Source organism: Cucurbita maxima, unplaced genomic scaffold, assembly GCF_002738345.1.
Source record: "Cucurbita maxima cultivar Rimu unplaced genomic scaffold, Cmax_1.0 Cma_Scf00006, whole genome shotgun sequence".
Classification (NCBI taxonomy): Eukaryota; Viridiplantae; Streptophyta; class Magnoliopsida; order Cucurbitales; family Cucurbitaceae; genus Cucurbita; species Cucurbita maxima.
In genome coordinates this window covers 5919959-5938619 of record NW_019272022.1, presented here as the reverse complement: position 1 = coordinate 5938619, position 18661 = coordinate 5919959, and the positions used below count along the sequence as shown (strand labels likewise).

Below are 18661 nucleotides of genomic sequence, written 5' to 3'. Positions count from 1 at the left end.
TATTTTATATATTCCAAAAAAAAAAAAAAAAAAAAAAATTGTCTTTAGGATATAGATGTCAGCTGGGTGGGACGAAATTTCTCATTTATTTTTTGATGGACCAAAACGGTAATTATAAGCCAAAATTATTAGACTTCGTGAAAGAAAAATTCTTATTTGTTATTTTTTAAAAATAATTACTCTAATTTTTTAATATAATTTTTATTAAAAATTTGTAAAAAAATCAATATTTTACCTACTTATTTTTAAATATTTAAATTAAAAAATATATTACAATTATCATCTCAAAATTAATTATTTTATCTTTTTAATATATATAAAAGGCATATATATTGAGTAGAGTAGGAATGGGAATATGATTTCGTCACCAACACAATTTATCACACCGATAAATAATGTTCCTCTCTCTCTCATTTACAGTCTAAATAGAGAATTCCCTTTCTGTTCTAAAAGGTCTCCAACTCCACGAGTAATATGGACGTCTCTAATTTAAAAGATAATAAATAATGTAGGATCTCTATTTTTGTCGATATATATATATATATATATATATATAGTTGTCTTACTTAAATAATAATATGTAGTTTTGTCTTTAATATTACCCTAAAAACTCAGTGTAAAGTTTCTTATTTTCATATTAAAAAAAATTAATTTCATGAAAGTAAATCTAACTTCACTTGAATATATATATATATACTGACTAATTAATATTACTATTGAACGAAAGCTCCGTATGAGAAAATCAATTCTTCAAACGACCGCGTACAAGTAGAGGACATATTGCCACCTTTGTGAAAAAGAAAGAAAGAAAAAAAAAAAAAAAAAAAGTGGGCTTGGGCTTGTATTCGGATTCGGATTCGGGCATGGGCCTGGACTTGTATTTGGACTCGGGCTTGGGTTTTGCTATTGGGTGGAAGATTGGTCCACTTAGTTCGGGTCCATTTTGGTATGTACGGTCTTCTGGTGGGCTATATTCCAAAATCGTGCTGGAAGGCCTTGAAAGGGAACAGGAAATGGACTATGCTGAACCCCGTTTTGCGAACCAACTAATTCCCACCTGCCAACTCAGCAAAAGATAAATAATTTAAATAATTACTCAAAAAGTCCAAAACAGTTTTCAAATTTCAGTACCTGAATTTGGTGACTAGATGATGAATCAGGATCAAGATCTCCAGCTTGGCAAGCTCATTCCCTGGGCAGGCATGAACTCCACTGCCAAATGGCATGAACGTATTGGGTTTCGGTGCAACCTGAAATTTGAAACGCCCATATTTTCCGTAATTATTATTCAAATATCCATTATACACCAAAATTAACATTAAAAATTTAATTTACCTCAAATCTAGAAGGGTCGAATTTGTGAGGATCGGCAAAATATTCTGGGCTGCGATGGATGTTTCGAAACAAAGGCATCACCTTCCAACCTTTTGGAATCAAGTACCCTATTCCACGTCATTTCACAAACTCAATCATTTTATTATTTAAAATATATATATATATATATATAAAGCTTCCATCAACAACTCTCTTTTGGGCTCTATTCCCTCACCTTTGTATTCCACGTCAGCTACAGCCTCCCTGAATGTGAATGATATAATGCTCGCCATCCTTAAGCTCTCCAATACTACCTGAATTAAAGATTAAACTTCTAATAAAATATATATTTATTCCTAAATAGTCACCACTAAATTTAAGTAGATGGGTTACCATAACCTTACTTACCTTATAACTCATGGGCATGTTTCTTGTCTGAACCCAATTCAACTGTTGATTTTTTTGGCAATTGAACTCTAAAATTTCCTCTTGCTCTTTCTAAAGGAAAAAAGAAATTATTTTTTAAATAAATAATCGTGATTTTGAATTCAAAAAATTACTTTGTTTAAGGGTACATAACTACTCACCTTTAGCGTTTGAAGAAGCTTGGGTTGGTCATAAAGGTACTTGACGACCCAAGTCATGACACTGGCTGTGGTGTCTTGAGCCGCAAAAAGCACCCCAATTATGTTATCTTCTATTTGGGCATCGCTCATAGCTTCACCTTCTTCATCTATGGAGTTCAGAAACCACCCCAAAAGATCCTTCTTGCCCACCTTCTTCTCCCTCCTTTCGTGGATTATATCACCTAAGATTTTACTTAGCCGCTTTCTAGCCTGTCCAAGGGGACAACTAATTTAACATAAATATATATAATATAACATAAGAATTTTCCATCTTCTGTTTAGGTTTTAACTTACTGAGAGTGCCTTTTTGTATGGAGTTCCAGGAATGTTGGTGGGGAAAGAATTGTAGCCTGCGTCCAAAATGCTGTAGTTTTTTTTCAGGTCCTCTTTGTAAGCAGCTTCTAAATGCCCAAAAATGGCCAATATCCCAACTTCAAAGGATATCTAAAGAACACAAATTTGAAGACTTAAAAAAGTGACCGACCCAAAACCTATACGGCCCAGGACTAAAAAGAAACCAAACCAAACCAAGCCAACCTTTTTCATTTCATGAAAAGTGTTGATAAGCTGGGTACCGGTCCAGGAGTGGAGAGCGGAGGTGGTTACGGAGTCGATATCGGGGACCAGGCTCCGGATGACGTCCAAAGAAAGAGAGTTCTGAACCAGTTTCCTAAGGCGGCAATGGTAGTCGCCTTGGTGATAAAACAAGGCAGATGGGCCGATCAAACGCTCTTTGCTTTTGGGGTAAGTAGGCTTAAACAAATGAGCCTGTGTAACCAGCACGAACCTCGCCGCCTCGGGGCTAGCCAACATCACACAAGGACATCCAAGTATATGCGTCTTAAAAATCTCCCCATACCTAAAAAAAAAAACAAGCAAACCACGTACAAGTCAGCACCAACTTACCTTAGCAATCAAGACATTCAAAACTAAACAAAAAGCCGCAACCTTTTCTGTTTGGCGGCGAAGAACAAATCAGGGTCTTGCGAATAGAGCTGAAGGGTTTCTCCAATATAAGGCCACCCTAAAGAACCAGGAGGGAGCTTAGCTCCATCTCTAATGCCTGCCCTCTTGGTTCTGTTTAAATAAATATACGACAATACAATGAGAAAAAATAGCAAAAGAGATGCAAAAATTACACCCATTTACTCCCCCTTCTTGCAGTTGTTTCCGCCGACACTTTCTCTCTGAAATTGGTTAAACACAATTTTATTCTTGTTTGTAATTACAGTGATTCTCTGAGAAGCAAGGGGGTTTTATACAGAGAGCAGAGGAAAAATTAAGTGAAAATGATGCAGAGAACCAAACTATATAGAAATGGCAAGATTTTAAACATCCAATAACATGGGGACAAATATAAATATATATAAATATATATATATATATATATATGTATATTTAAAATTATATAACGTAGATGATACAAGACAAGACCTTGGATTTTAATGTTGTTACCAAACTTTTCATGGTCTGTTACATTCTGTCTCCAAACGACAATCCACCGTGGAAATGATTCACCTTTTTTAATTTATAAAAATTATTAATACTTTTTTATCACTCCCCCGGGTGAGGTGACTTTCCTTCCTTGTGTATTTACCACGCTGTTAACTTACTTGTCACTTTTCATTTTTAACTGCATTAAAAAGTAATGTCCACGTGTGTAATCCTCCAAAAATTGTTAAAAGCGTTACTGGGAAAAAAATAAAAGTTGTTGAAATAATATAATGTTAATTGGATTTACTAAGAAGAAAAACAGTTTTGAGTTGACTTGTGAGTTAAGGAACAGTGAATGTGGATGTCATGGCCATTAATACACAATCCTCTACGTTCCTCTTTTTCGTGCATGTCATGTGTGTCTACCTTGTCTTCCACGTACCAATCCCACGTGCCCATTTCTCATTTCTACTATTTATGATACTCCACCATTAGTCTTAACAATAATCTTGACCTCTCCATATTATTTATAATCTTATTCTTTTTATGGTATGTGACATTAATATTGATAATTTCTTGTATGACATGCAGAATTTTATTTTCTGGAAATTAATCCAAAAAATATTCATTAAAATGAATAATGTTTCTTGAAAAAAAAATGACAAGAGGGGGTGAATGTAGTCACGTGATATGGATTATATATGTAGAAAAAATTACTTGGTAGCTTCAAAAAAATAATTGAATTTAATTCTATATAGTAACCATAACGATTATGAGATAGCATTTAATAATTACTAAAAACGATATTAAATCCATAATCTCACAGAAATTATAAAAAGTGGGTATGTGATACTTTTATTTAAATGGTGATTGATAAGTCTTATTATCTATATTTAAATTAACTATACTTTTATTGATTTTTTTTTATGTATATTGATATTAAAGTCTTGAACTTCGTTAATTTATACTAAAAGAAGGGGGGAATTCTGAATTTAGAAAGGAATTGACATGTGAAAGTTGGGTATTTTTATGGATGAGGTTTTGTGGTGGGAATTGGCATCCAGCTCACGTGCGGGGGAGGATGGAGTGGAATTCTTAAGATCTTCGATAACGACGTCGTTTGAGTTCTTTGAGTTATGAATAATTGATTTGCTGGTTCAGTTGGGCCCTAGTCGTAGACGTGTACGACAAAGGCAATTTAGGCCTCCACGTGGAAATCTCCGAACGACGTGGACCCTATCTATAGCGTTCCTCCTTAACTTCTAATTGCAAATGCCTTCCACTAACACCATCCTATCTGCCAGTTGGATTTTTCTCACGACTTGTCAAGCATCCCTTGTGGTCCATTCCCCATTTCTTTTCTTCTTTTTAAGTAAGTAAAATAAAATAAAATAAATAAAAACTTTATTTATTATAATAATAAAAAAAATGTGAGTTTCAATTTAGATTTATAGCTTCTAGAAACAATAATTATTGGTAAATAAGGATGGGTTTGAAAAAGAAATAGGATGGGAGAGTTATTGGAGTGGAGAAACGAGGGAGGGTGGGTGGGTGCGCGTGCAGTAGGACTGTTATGGGAGTGTTGGGGATCAAAGTTAAGAGGATGAATTATGGCACGTGTCTAGTCGTGAGTTTGAGTTGTTATAAATGAAATTAGATATTAAATGGTGTGCTAGCAAGAACAATAAATATCGATCCTTACCATATGCGTTTTAAAGCTAAGTCCATCAACAATTTTTAAAACTTTAAAAGAAAAAGACAAGAAGATAATATATGCTCGTAGTAGATTTAAGCGGGTATGGTTTGCGTGGCGATGTTTGAACAAGAGCGAGAGGTGGTTAGGTGGAGATATGAGTTGAACGATGAACTGGAACTGGAATTGGAAATGGAAATGGAAGTTACACGATTTTGGGGGTACACACAGAAAAAGAGGGATTCGGGAAATGATGAAGGTTGATATGCTTTTGTACTGGGCCTATGGGCCCAACTTCCACACGTGTCGCAAATACTGAACCTCGTGCCCACAAGAATCTCAAACTGGATCTCCTTTTGGGCTCCTCTGTCCAGCTCTCCAACGCTGCCTACTACTACTCTATCTCATTTTTTTTTATTTTTTTTTTATTTTATATATAATCATTAACTTAATTCTATTTAATAATTACTTAATAAATGAATAGCACATTAAATTATATATATATATATATATATATATATATATTTTTTTTTTTATTATATTTTTCTTTCACGGGTATAAGCTTAAAGAAATCCACTTATTTCCTTAAAAAGAAAAATCTCTTTAATCTCTATATAAAGAATAAAGTCAAAGATTTTGAGTTGTGGATATTGATTTGAAGGGTGGTCTATATATATATATATATATAAAAAGGAGTTCAAAAAACATGTCCGACAATGAATAAGATACTTCATAAATAGTCCAATAATTGCCAATAATAATAATAAATAAACAATAAAAAATATGAATTGATAAATATAATTAAAGAAAAAATGGAGGGCATGTTCTAAATTGTAAATATAACTTATCGGGTTAATAATTTAAAGAATAAAAAATATACACGTTAGAAGCAATGAATTGATATACTATAATGAATATAACTCAGTATCAAAATAAAAAAATATAAGGGAATTTATGTAATCAGCTTAAATATAAATAACTAACTTGATTTTAAAAAAAAAAAAAAAAAAAACAGTTATAAGAAAGGAAGTGATATGAGTAGAGTGGATAACCACATGATGACAATCCCACAATGTTTTGTTTCATAATATTCCTGTCTTTAACACTCCACCACCCCCATCTTTTTCTTATTTGAAATTCTGCCCCTCCACTATGCCAATTTTAATTTCCATCTCTTTCCGGTCATTCGTTCGCTATCGGTCACATCACTACGCCGTCAAAATCTAGTCAATTAACGGTTTAATACAATTACTTTCTCCATCTATCTCATTTGATGTAATTTCTCTCATTTAATAATTACTTAATTTTGTTATAACTTGAGAATTTTGAAGAATTTTTGTATTCACACTATGGATAGAAATTTGATATAACAATTATAAGCAAAAATTTGAGTATATGACATCATTAATCTTCACTTTTAACTCACATCATTATGATTGTCAAGTGAACATAATTAAGATGTTTAATACGAAAGTGAAATAATAGGAGGTAGCACATGGGGTTGATATAGGGATAGAGCACAGTATATTTGTAGCATTAAAATGTAGAAGGCAATTAATGGGAGAGGAGAGTATTCTGTATGTTCGAGCAGACAGTAAGGTCCCATTATTAAAAATGTTTGGAGGAGAGAAATGCATAATTACACAATACAGTGGTTCCTTCTTCTTCTCCCCCAAATTGGAACATGAGAGTTCATTCATATGCTATGAACTTATGTGGATTCGCAGGTAGGAGAAGAAAGAGAAGGGGAAGGGACCCAGTTCATAATTTCTCGAGCACAGATCAGATCCAGCTGGAAGAGAGTATCTCTGAAAGTGAATGAATTATTGGATATGGTGCTCCAAAGGCCTTGGCCTTCCACACCCAACTCACGCAACATCATAACACCAAATTTGAGATCACTTCCATCTTTTATAATATGTCATCCAATACCCAAATTAAATCATTTCACAATTTCTATAGATATTTTTCTTTTATTATTATTATTATTATTTTCCAAATAAGAAAAAAGAAGGGAAAAGAAAAGGATGAAGTAAAAGAGGAAGATAAAAGAAGTGAAAAAAGAAAAAAGATGAGACAAGGCACATCAAAAGGAACAGAAGCAATAGGCCCACGAGATCCTAAAGTAGTGTATGAGTGAAGGGCCCAGCCCAAATGTTTGAGCTGGCCCATAACACCTCCGATTGGGCCCTACTGAATCGTATGGTTGAGGAAAGGAAATGTGAAAATTGGTTGTACTAGCTGAGCTGTAGCTGGTCCCTTTCATCATCCGTTAGTCTAGTCATGGGAGTGGGCGAAGGGAAATGCGTGTTTCTAAGTCAAATTACATTTTATTCCACGTGTTTAAACTTTCATTTTATTATTATACTTCAATTTCGATTTCATCTCCCTATACTTTTAAAATAAATTTATTATTGTCACACTCCTTACCCTTTTGAATGAAAAAGATAAAAAAATCATTAATCATTTAATGTTTTATAAATTATTTTTCAAAATAAGTTAGTGTTTTTAGTTATTATTTCTCTACCATTATTAAAATTACACTTCTAAAAACTCATTTTTTTTAAAAAACTAAAAATTAATAACCTAAATAATTTCTCCCATAAACTTTGGCATTCTCGGTAAATCTAAATTAATGGAATATGGACTATAATGAAAATTTAAAAGTAAAATGACTAATCTGCAAAGCTGTTGAAAATGAGAATTAACCACTGTGGACATCATACAAACTCCAATGGTTTGAAAATTGATTCATATGTACGGATAAAACCTGAAACATATCCTAAAACTTGAAATAATATTTTCCCTACCAGCATGTGACCTGTTCTAACAAGAAACAAATCCCATAAATGTGTCGATTCATACTCCTAAGTATTAAACCAAAAAACGTGAGAATGCACAAGAACAAAAAATAAAAGGAACGTAAATGCATCAAAATGGTTAAGATGTCCTTTGATGGGTGGACAGCAAAATAAGCAAGCTGCAGGCTACCCAAAAGTAATGCCATTAATCAATCAAATTTATTGATACCCCTTTCCCCTAATTCCGTATCTGCTCTCTGTCAGGATTCCAACTTGCTAACTTAATCCTTGTTAAATCTTCTCTGCTAAATGATAGATTTAATGAAAAATTCAACGAATTTAAGCTCTTTGGCCGTATGAATTTTCAAGGACTGCAACCCCTGGTCCATAAATCAATCGGCAGCGATCACTGAATGAACCAACCAGTTTTGAGACAACCTCCTTAAAGAACACCGAAGCCACCTGAAAATGAATGCCATATGAGATATTGAAATGCTAGGCTGCAAGAGAACATTTGGTGACAAACAGAGGCAATATAAAACAGAGCACATATTCAACACAGATCCCAACCCTGGATTCATTGGATAAAAAATAAAATGGAAGTTATAAAAAGAGATAAACAGAACCACAGAATCAGTTAGTATCATTGATTTTTGTTTAAAGCAACTACAGGCTCTAATCGAGGTAAGATTTCCAAATAAAGTTGATAAAAGATCAGCTTTCAAGCACACAACAGGTTAAGATAATTATTGCCAGTTCACGTGGTTTTACACAGCTGGCATTTCATCAAGTCTCATGTCCAAAATTGAGGAATATAGTTTAGGCCTCTCTATCAAAGTTAGAGAAGGATCGGCTTGGGAAACCTAATCCTACCACAGGTAAGCACAATGCAAAGGAGGCTCCTTTGTTAATCATTAACACTTCATTTTAGAGCGAAAAGTCAGAGACTCATAACTAGATTTCTACAGGAGTCCGTTGCATTCCTGCCCAATGCCTACGCTATAATTGAAATTTGTAATTTGAAATGATGCTTGGAGGGAGAAAGCTCTACCTGTCGATACAGGGGTGACTGGAACTTAAAATCTACTAAAAAGTAGAGGTTGCAAGTCCCTGGAACTGGTCCCGGTTGGAACTCCCAAATATTTATCAAGTGATCAAACAGCGTGCTCTGAGATACTGTTGTCTGCAAGTTGAAAGAGGAATCAAGACAACCAGTGCAATGCCTACTAAACATCAGTAGTTTATACAATCAAGATGAAAATATCAAATTAAATAATTGTTTTAAATATAAATGTTAATATTTTAGGCTGATATGCACATTAACACAAGAATAAATAGTAATAGAAACTATGAACTGAAGAACATTATTCCTTTTTTCTTTTGATATTGATGAGTATTTATGCCAGCTTGCACACACCTTGCTAATCTCACTGACAACCATCAAATCCTAACACCTTGCTAATCTCACTGACAGCCATCAAATCCTAACACCTTGCTAATCTCACTGACAGCCATCAAATCCTACTACATTTGGTCAACAGAAAACACATCTAAGGATAAATCCTAGGAAGGTGATCATCCCCATAAGGCCCTTATGACCACTAGGCCAACCCAATCCAAAATGACTTATTATGAAATCAACGAATAATAAAAACAGGTGTTTAGGGGAGAACAAAGTGAATAAAGGAAATGGAGACTCTATTGGAGGGAGTGTGCTTGCCGTATGTTGTGAGTGCAGGAGTAAAAACAGTATGGTTAATAGCCAAACCTCTAAAAACCTACAAATAATTTTTATCGTTCACAAAAGATGGACAAATTGAACAGCGCATGAGTTAAACTTTAGGACTTGTGGAGAAAGAGTGGAGAAAGATTTGGAAAAGAGAGAAGATCTGTAACAGCCCAATCCCACAACTAGCAGATATTGTCTTCTTTGGGCTTTCCTTTTCAGGCTTCCCCTCAAGGCTATAAAACGTGTCTGCTAGGGAGAGGTCTCCACACTCATATAAAAGGTGTTTCGTTCTCCTCCCCAACCGATGTGAGATCTCACAATCCACCCCCTTTCAGGGCCCTAACACTCATTCCTTTCTCCAATCGATGTGGGACCCTCACCAAATCCATCTAGCGTTCTTGCTGGCACACTACCTCGTGTCTGGCTCTGATACCATTTGTAACAGCCCAAGCCTACCGCTAGCAAATATTGTCTTATTTGGGCTTTCCTTTTCAGACTTCTCCTCATGGCTTTAAAACGCGTCTGCTAGGGAGAGGTTTTCACACCCTTATAAAGGGTGTTGCGTTCTCCCCCCAACCGATGTGGGATCTCACAAGAACATTACAAAAAGAAAAAGATAAGGAGGGGAGGGTGGAGAGAGACAATAAAACAAAAGAGTTAGATGGAGACTCCATTGGGTGGAGTGTGCTAGCTCATATGGTGTGAGTGAAAGCATGAAGAAGCGTAGCCCAGCTTCTAAAATTCTGTTCTTTTTTTCCACATTCAATAAAGACTGTCAACCAATTTCCAAAGTCCAATTTACAATACTGCAATACTAAGCACCGTCTCTCAGGATAAGAGAGCGCAGACTACCTACTTAAACACTCCAAAGACAACACTGCACACTGCTGCCTGCAACTAGAAAAGATAGCTTATGATGAAATTTCCATGATATCTTTTCATGTGTGTTCCAATATTCTAGATACAACGATGTGTCAGCAACAACTTCAATGTACCAATGAAATGTCGCGAACACAATGTAAAAACAATCTTTCCCTGTTATTAATATCAATGTGCCCAGATTTTTTACACCATAGGCTTTGCTGTTCTTTTTCATCCTTGTGCAGTTTAAATTTATCTTACAATGTCCAAAGAAACACAAACAAGTTTTCCTTCTTATGCATGGAAGAAGATATGATTACGTCTGGAACCAAATCACAACCAGGCACGTGAAGTAAACGTGTGAAGTCATGATCTAAAGTTTGTAAAGCAATGTGTCTCACCTTTTCTAAACCCAAGTCTATATGCAATTAAAGCTTGGTGCTTCCAGTTAAGATTCTAAGACCTCATATATATGAGTTATTAATGGTTTAGAAAGCACACAGATTTAATTCCTTATAATACTGGAAGACGGGGAATAAAATCTAGACCACCTAATATCTCCAAATTTTTTTTATCCTTTTAAGCATCCATCACATCATGTGTACAATCAGTGCAACAACACAAATATGAACGAGACACCCTAAAATCCTTGGTTCTAATACGTGTACACCAAGTCAATATCACCACTAGCTAGCTAAATGAGTTACCAATTCAGAATGAGAAAATCATCATAAATTTTGGATAAGGTTATTACCTTTACAGACTTCGGTCTTTGAATCTCTACATGTGAAGTGTAACTCTCAACAAGAAATTTGAAGCCAATCTCCAATTCAGCATCAAATGATCCATCAGGATAGGTTTTGATTACCTCTGACCGCTGGCACCACGGTACAAAATCATGGTACAAGTCAACAGCTGCAACTACGTCAAATAACTGCTCCGGAGAATACCTAATAATAAATAAAAAGGCGTAATTAGCTCAGCAACAACCACTAACAATGATCACTGTTCTATTGGCCAACATCAAGACGTAAAAGGAAGGAGACTAAGTCCAAAATTTCCTCAAACGCTTCAAGTTCTTAATTGTAGAAATAAATAAAATCCCTTATCAACAAAGCTAATTCAATTCTCTAAATTTGCAGGACAGGGAGAAGACAAATCCAAATTCCCACACTAATGTGGTAATTCAATTCTCTAAAATTTGCAGGACAGCGAGAAGACAAATCCAAATTCCCACACTAATGTTTCCTCCACTGCTAACTCTTGTACTAATAAAACCTATAGATAAGCAGAAGAAAATTTGTTTCTTTACCCCATTACGCGTCTCTCCTCATATATTTTGGATAGAACGCCGCCCTCTTGCCCATCTCCACAGCCAATAAATCGCCTCGTTTGTCCAGCACTAGTATCATGGAAGCTCCCATGAAAAATCTTTTGACCCTTATCAAACAGTCTATGAATCGACGAGGTCTCAACACCGGCAATACACTTCACATGTCGAACGTTTTGATATTTCCACGGCTCGGCATTACAACTTGCGTATTTGATCGCATGTCTGACATCACGTCTACGCGAAATCAAGGACTTGCCGACCTTTGATGTAGACAGAAACGGCAGCATTGCAGTCGCTGGTGGTCAGAAACTTGAATGTATCGGGAAATCCCACGCCTGCAAATGTATCACACAACTTAAGCAACGAATATGCACCTTGCGCCTCCTCTCGCAAACAACATACAAATCGAGAAGAGATCAATTCAAAACCTAGGGATTCAATTCAACGAAACAAAGAAAAGGTACTACCTCGATAATTGCAAAAAGAATCAGGGTAAAACGCGAATAGAAATCACGAACAAATCTTCTCGTCGCCGCAAATGACTCTAAACGGAAGATCCAAACGTTCAAGTATATACAATGGAAGGAAGATTTCTGAGATTCAAGAATTTGCCGGTCTCTTTATACCGATGAAACTCTCGGATCTGACCCAAACCGAATCCGTCTATGACTTGGATTCTCCGTGTAGCGGGTCACGTGATTGATTTGGCGCCTGAATATTGTTTGACCCGAAAGTGCCACGTGGACTTTGACCACACACTTTTTAAAATTCTATAGTTGGGAAGGAAATTCCAAACCAATTTTTTTTGGTTCACAAAAGACAAAGATCACAACCCAATTTCAGTGGATTTTCCTATTTTTCCTTTTTGGGCAAAAGGCAAACCCGAGATACATGATTTTGTCAAGCATGCCATAAATAATACCTAAAAGTGCCAACCTAATATCGCCATTCTAAATGAGCAATAAAGTATGTGGCGACAGTGGAGATTTCTTTTCAACGGACCATTTTTAAGAGAGATTTTTAAAATTTAACCTAATCCAACAAATATTTGGTAAATAATAATCCTCAACCATATGTCATTAAACTCAATATATATATATATATATATAATATAACTAAACCTAGTTAAAAAAACATAACAATAAAAAATACTTAGTTTCGACAATTTAATCTATAGCTACTGATTAATGTTATTTTAATGGTTAACACAAAAGAAACTAAGTATTAATTGATTAAAAAAAATAAAAAATCAATGGTATAAAAATCTATAGTTCAAATAAACCTCTAAATCTTACTATTTCATTTTGCGCTCATCTGTTTCCCTGGAAAAAGAGAGCAGAGAAAACACTTGAACAAGTGTTATGCATAGCCTTGGTGTATCAAAAGAAATTATATATATATATATTATACATATGATGAATTACATTACCATACTCATCTACCCCGTCAAAGCCATAGCTGCTGATTTGCTAATTACTACGCAACTGCAGACGCTCAAGGGTATTAGAACTTAAATCAACAGACAAACCAAGAGCATCAAAATGAGCATTTTACAGATTTCACCAACAATCTCTGATCATCTATAGCCTTTCCCGGGTTAGAAAAGTAGTCTACAAAGTCCGTCTTGGCGAAAATCATGGATATAGCTATCTGCTGGCTGTAAGAGAATTCTTGTTAAGCATCATCTCCTTTTCGTGGAACTTAAGGAACAACCTAAAAGAAAACAGTGGTTGTCATTTTGGAGCAAAGACATGATAGCTAAGTTGATATCATTTGAACTACCTGGTCGTTGATCAAATCATTGGTTTCTGAAGTTTTTACCCTTTTGGTATTGCAATCATTGCTACCCTTTGCAACTTTTTCAACTTCCCTTTCTCCATCAACAAAGTTCTGATCTGACATTTCTGCAACATAAAGATCATGTGTCCGGCGACATGATGATTGTGGTACAAATTACAATTAAAATCATAGTCGGAACTTGAACATAGCAGATTACAATAGAAAAGACAATTTCACTCCAGACGCATCATTTGTTTGAACTCAGAACTTTCTGTCCGTAAAGACTAGATTCAGATCAAACATATTCCAACTTGTTATTACCAACTAGCAAGCTTAAACGTGATAACTAAATTATAATCAAGGAGAGGCACACTTTATCAATTCAATATTGATCATTTATCTGCACAAAGACCCAGAGACCTACCTTTATTGTTGTATATATAATGCCGAGACAAATCAGAGTTACAAGCACGCATAGGTCCTGAATTATTATCTCCTCCAAATGGCAACAAATTCCTTTTTCTTGAACTGATGGCTGGACTTTTACATGCAACATTTTTGTTTTTGCGTGCAGCTCTGAAGTGATGTATCCATGGATTGCGCGACAGAGCCTGGTAATCATTCAATAAATTCGGCCGAGCTTCAGTTGGTTCAAAATTAACATTCTTCCAGCTGCCTTGTCGAAGAACCTTAAACTGTGTAGATGAAAGCAACAAAACATAACAAAAAGAGCATTCACAAGTCATCATCAGAAACGAGTTAAAACTCATCAAGAAAAAACAATCGGCACTGAACCTGGCCAACATGTGAGTGGACATGAGAAGCGGCCTGGCTTTGGCCGTGCAATTTTGTCCATGATGAATTTTCCTTGCCGGAGCCGGTACCACCTGAATGCGCAGAATCAAACATCTGGCTGACAAAAGATGCCTCCATGGATTCAAGGAACAAATGGTGCTTCTCATCGGTCCAATCAGAAGGTACAGACTCCGTCATACGAGTGCCCTAAAATCGAAACCGCATTATCAGCAATTCCCGCGGCAAGTTCATGGTCTCTCTTAATAAATAACAGAAAAACGCTACTATTAGTCATTATAATGATAAATAATAAATCCGGACAACCAAAGCTCGTGCTGAGTTTCCAGAATAATTGATCACAGATCCAAACCTCTTGCACAGCCCAATAAATTCCATCGACAAACAGCAATACCGATCTAAACAGAGCCGAACAAAATACAAAATAAAAATCTCCAGTCTCGAGAGTCAATGCCAGACCAGTACTATCTTCTTCCACTTCCTCTCTCTTTCAATTATTTAATCGATATCGTTCTCATTTTAGCACGAAAATAGAGAAACAGTACGGGCACAGAGTATGAAATTGAAGATACGAAACATCACATAAGCAAAACCTAATCGGAAATACAAAAACATCCAAAAACGAAGATAATTGGAACCGTGAAGAAGAAAAGTAGGGTAAGTACCTGGCTAGAAGATTCGTCCTGTAGGGGAGCCTCGGTTGACTCGTCCATGGCTAATTCAGAGATCAGTGAGTCGGTCCGAGTTTCTTTAGGCTTGAGATTCTCTAAATTTGGAGGCAAAAGCTCCATGAAAACAGAAGAAGATGAAGGATTATCTCCAGATTTGCAATGGCGAGAGGGAGAGAGATGGAGAAAAGAAAAATGGAAGCGGGCCAGTGGAGAGAGATCTTTAGGAAGAGAGCGAAAGGCCGTGTTTGGGGACAAAAGAACCTTCACAGTTGTCATGGCTTTACACGTGTAAATGGGCCTACATGTGCCACGTCAACAAAGTGTTGATTAAATGGCGGAGGAATCGGGCAGATATTATCTGACCATCTGAAATATCTTTTGCCTCCTCGTCCCAATATTCGGTTTCCGTGGCGGCGCTTTTTAACTGTCAACGCCTCTTTTATTTCGCGCGCGCTTCCTTTTCATTTCCCTATAAAATCCCAAATTTTAACCCGGTAACTGTTACATAAATATCTGTCTTCCAAAAAAAAAAAAAAAAAAAACTGTTAGATAAATATTTTAATTTCTATTTTAGGGTTAATTTAATGTAGTCCCAGAGATATGAATTTTTTATATCATTTTAAATTTACAAGGTTAATTAAACTTCACATATAATTCCTAAACTATTTTCTACTTAAATTCCTTATATTTTCCATCACTTTTCACTTCGTCACAAATTTTTTGTTAATTAAGTAATAAAAATATATTTGAATCAATTAAAATGAAATATAACTCATGATAATCTGAACAACGAAGATATCATCTGGGCTTTGTGATCTCTTTTGGGGCTCAAAAACGAAGATAAAGGCCCAAATTGAGAACTTGGGCTCAGAATATAAGGCCCATATTGTTGGGGCTCAAGAAGGAAGATGAAGGCCCAAATTGAGAACTTGGTCTCACAATACAAGGTCCATAATTTTAGGGCTCAACAAGAAGACGAAGGCTCAAATTGAGAAATTGGGCTCAGAATACAAGGCCCATATTCTTTGGGGCTCAACAAGGAAGATAAAGCCCCAAATTTAGAACTTGGGGTCAGAATGCAAGGCCCAGATAAGGGCCCAAATTGAGAACTTGGGCTCTGAATAGAAGGCCCATATGTTTGGCTCCAAAATCGAACGGGAAGGCTTCGGATATGGCTCAGCAATCCCGCCAGGCCAGAGGATGCGGATCGAAAAATTCTGTAGTATCTCCAAGTCCATGAGATTCATGATATTGTGACTGACCGTTAATGGTTCTTCTTCCTCCGTTTTCTCAGAGAAATTGGGAGAAAAACCATGTTCCGTAATCGTAGGCTACAATCTAAATCTCAGTAGTTTCAAATTCAAGCTCCTTGTCTCAATTGAACAAGGGAATGGTCATGGCCATTGCGTCCATTTTGAAGCCACCGCCATCCGTGCCCTTTCACTCCCTAAAGCCAAGCTTCTTCAAATCTTCACCAGTCATCTTATGTTTTCCTACACATCTAATGACGTCGTTTCACCCATCCACTCGTGCCCTAAAGACTGGCCCTGAAGGCAGTAGAATTCGGAGCCACGAAGAATGTAGCTCCGATTTGCTGCGGAAACCGGTTGTTCCGCCGGCGAAGGACTTGGCTGGATTATCGGAGGATGAAGAGAGCAGCGAGGAGAGTGGAGATGACGATGACGAGGAAGAGGATTGGGTTGATTGGGAGAACATAATTTTGGAGGATACTGTTCCTCTCGTTACCTTTGTGAGGATGGTTCTTCACTCTGGAAAGTAAGCATTCGTTTGTGTCTCGATTTTATTATTGAGTTTGAGATTATTCTACTTTGTTTTTAAGTGAATTTTGAGCTTGTTGTTCCAATGGAAAACGTGTTACTCGATAGTGAACGGAACTATTAACTTGATATTGAAATTATAGAACTTTTGCGGAACTTTCATCAATTTCCATAGCGAGCAGGAACAAAAATTAGGAGTCCTGTCAACTAATCCCTTCAAAGTTCATTGATTTTAGAATCAATTTGTTCGAATTTAATCATGACTTTAGGTACCTAAGGACTCAGTGTCTAATAAATTGAAGAAAAGAAGAGTGTTGCAACAGTACATACTCTTGATTGTGTGCTTTGATCATGTAAGTGTCACCTAATGGAGCACCTATTATCTGATAGAGAATATGTTGTATCCTGAATTCATTAGCATAGAGTTTGGTCTCCATTCGCGCTAATCATCTTTAATCAAACATATGCAGATATGAAATTGGGGATAGGTTAAGCCCAGAGCACGAGAAAACAATTCTCGAAAGGTTGCTTCCATATCATCCCCATTATGAGAAGAAGGTTGGATGTGGGATTGATTATATCACGGTATATCTGTCTCCATATTTGTACATGCCTCATGTTTTTAGCTTTGTTTTAGAATTTACATTTGCATTCAATAGAATGACTAATTAAATAATACTCTGTAGCCTCTTTTCTATTTCCTTGGATGAAAGTACTCTAGTCTCTGTTGTGGTGAACCTGGTAAAGGAATTAAATGTCCACAATCAAGTTTTTTAATTACTTCTGATGAACTATCTTGGTTATAACTATTGATGAGATTGATTTCAATCAGTCATGATCGCTGAAACATTAGACTAGCTTCTTATCCTAAATTATTTGTCTATAATGTTTGACCTCGAAAGTGGCAATGGTGCGGATTTTTGTACTTGTGAGATTCCACATCGATCAGAGAGAGGAACGAGTGTCAGCAAGGACGTTAGACTTCAAAGAGGGTGGATTGTGAGATCCCATGTCGGTTAGAGAGGAGAACGAAATATTCTTTATGAACGGTGGAAACCTCTCTCTATTAACTACTGACGATGGACTTGGGCTGTTACTATTATATTGTTCACTTGATTTTATACTCGCAGTGCTGCCAAAAGGGTTATATCTTCACTTAAACTCCAATATCTTGCCATGAGAAAAGTGATTTTATGTCATTTATTCTGGGAAATTGGAAAAGAAGAAAAACCTGCTTATGGGCAGTGCCATTTTCACTTTTGAACCATTTTCTTTACAATTATTTTGAGCATTGGATGCATACTCTATGCCTTTGCCAACTGAAATGATGATAGCAATGATGTTTTGGTGGTGTTGTGCTTGGCAGATTAGATATCATCCTGATTACGAAAGCTCAAGATGTTTATTCATCGTCAGGAAAGATGGTGAATTAGTTGATTTTTCATATTGGAAGTGCATCAAGAGTCTGATCAGAAAGAAATATCCTCTTCATGCAGAAAGCTTCATTCTTAGGCATTTTCGACGTAGACGCAATCTCCGTTGGTAATACATGCAAGGTCTGTTAAGCATACCATAGTATCATTCAATTTCAGGAATTCTTTGAATATCAAAGCTTGAAATTGACCTGCCACGCTTGTTTGGTTCTCGTATGTATGACTTGAAATGCGCGAATCAAGATGGATATAGGGTGAATGTAGTAGACTTTTTCTTGAGGAAGGTGCTTGTAAAATTCAATTTTGTAAATCCTAACAGCTACCTCCATTTATCCAGTGGACATCTCTAATATTATGTATGAAAATCCCTCCATTGAATTAGAATTAAGAATCACA

General features: G+C 36.0%; 4 protein-coding genes across 4 annotated transcripts; 1 reads left to right on the top strand and 3 right to left on the bottom strand.

Moving 5' to 3' along the window:
- Nucleotides 1–849: 849 nt before the first annotated feature.
- Nucleotides 850–3229, bottom strand: LOC111481123 (abscisic acid 8'-hydroxylase 4-like). The gene is made up of 9 exons (XM_023126463.1): nt 2889–3229; nt 2478–2799; nt 2235–2384; nt 1902–2150; nt 1723–1812; nt 1550–1628; nt 1336–1442; nt 1132–1250; nt 850–1057 (listed from the first exon to the last, which is right to left on the bottom strand). The coding sequence occupies exons 1-9, from the start codon at nt 3083–3085 to the stop codon at nt 928–930; spliced, it is 1443 nt and encodes a 480-aa protein (XP_022982231.1). The 5' UTR covers nt 3086–3229; the 3' UTR covers nt 850–927.
- A 4542-nt stretch (nt 3230–7771) lies between these two features.
- On the bottom strand, nt 7772–12378 carry LOC111481157 (coenzyme Q-binding protein COQ10 homolog, mitochondrial-like). The gene is made up of 5 exons (XM_023126512.1): nt 12259–12378; nt 11771–12126; nt 11213–11408; nt 8920–9051; nt 7772–8330 (listed from the first exon to the last, which is right to left on the bottom strand). Exons 2-5 carry the CDS (start codon nt 12076–12078, stop codon nt 8208–8210), a joined length of 759 nt encoding a protein of 252 aa, XP_022982280.1. The 5' UTR covers nt 12079–12126; nt 12259–12378; the 3' UTR covers nt 7772–8207.
- A 793-nt stretch (nt 12379–13171) lies between these two features.
- LOC111481154 lies at nt 13172–15345 on the bottom strand. The gene is made up of 5 exons (XM_023126507.1): nt 15049–15345; nt 14366–14572; nt 13995–14265; nt 13574–13695; nt 13172–13504 (listed from the first exon to the last, which is right to left on the bottom strand). The coding sequence occupies exons 1-5, from the start codon at nt 15328–15330 to the stop codon at nt 13493–13495; spliced, it is 894 nt and encodes a 297-aa protein (XP_022982275.1). The 5' UTR covers nt 15331–15345; the 3' UTR covers nt 13172–13492.
- A 904-nt stretch (nt 15346–16249) lies between these two features.
- Nucleotides 16250–18601, top strand: LOC111481159 (protein DCL homolog, chloroplastic-like). Its single transcript, XM_023126514.1, has 3 exons — nt 16250–16830; nt 17303–17417; nt 18199–18601. Exons 1-3 carry the CDS (start codon nt 16445–16447, stop codon nt 18376–18378), a joined length of 681 nt encoding a protein of 226 aa, XP_022982282.1. The 5' UTR covers nt 16250–16444; the 3' UTR covers nt 18379–18601.
- The last annotated feature ends 60 nt before the right edge of the window (nt 18602–18661 follow it).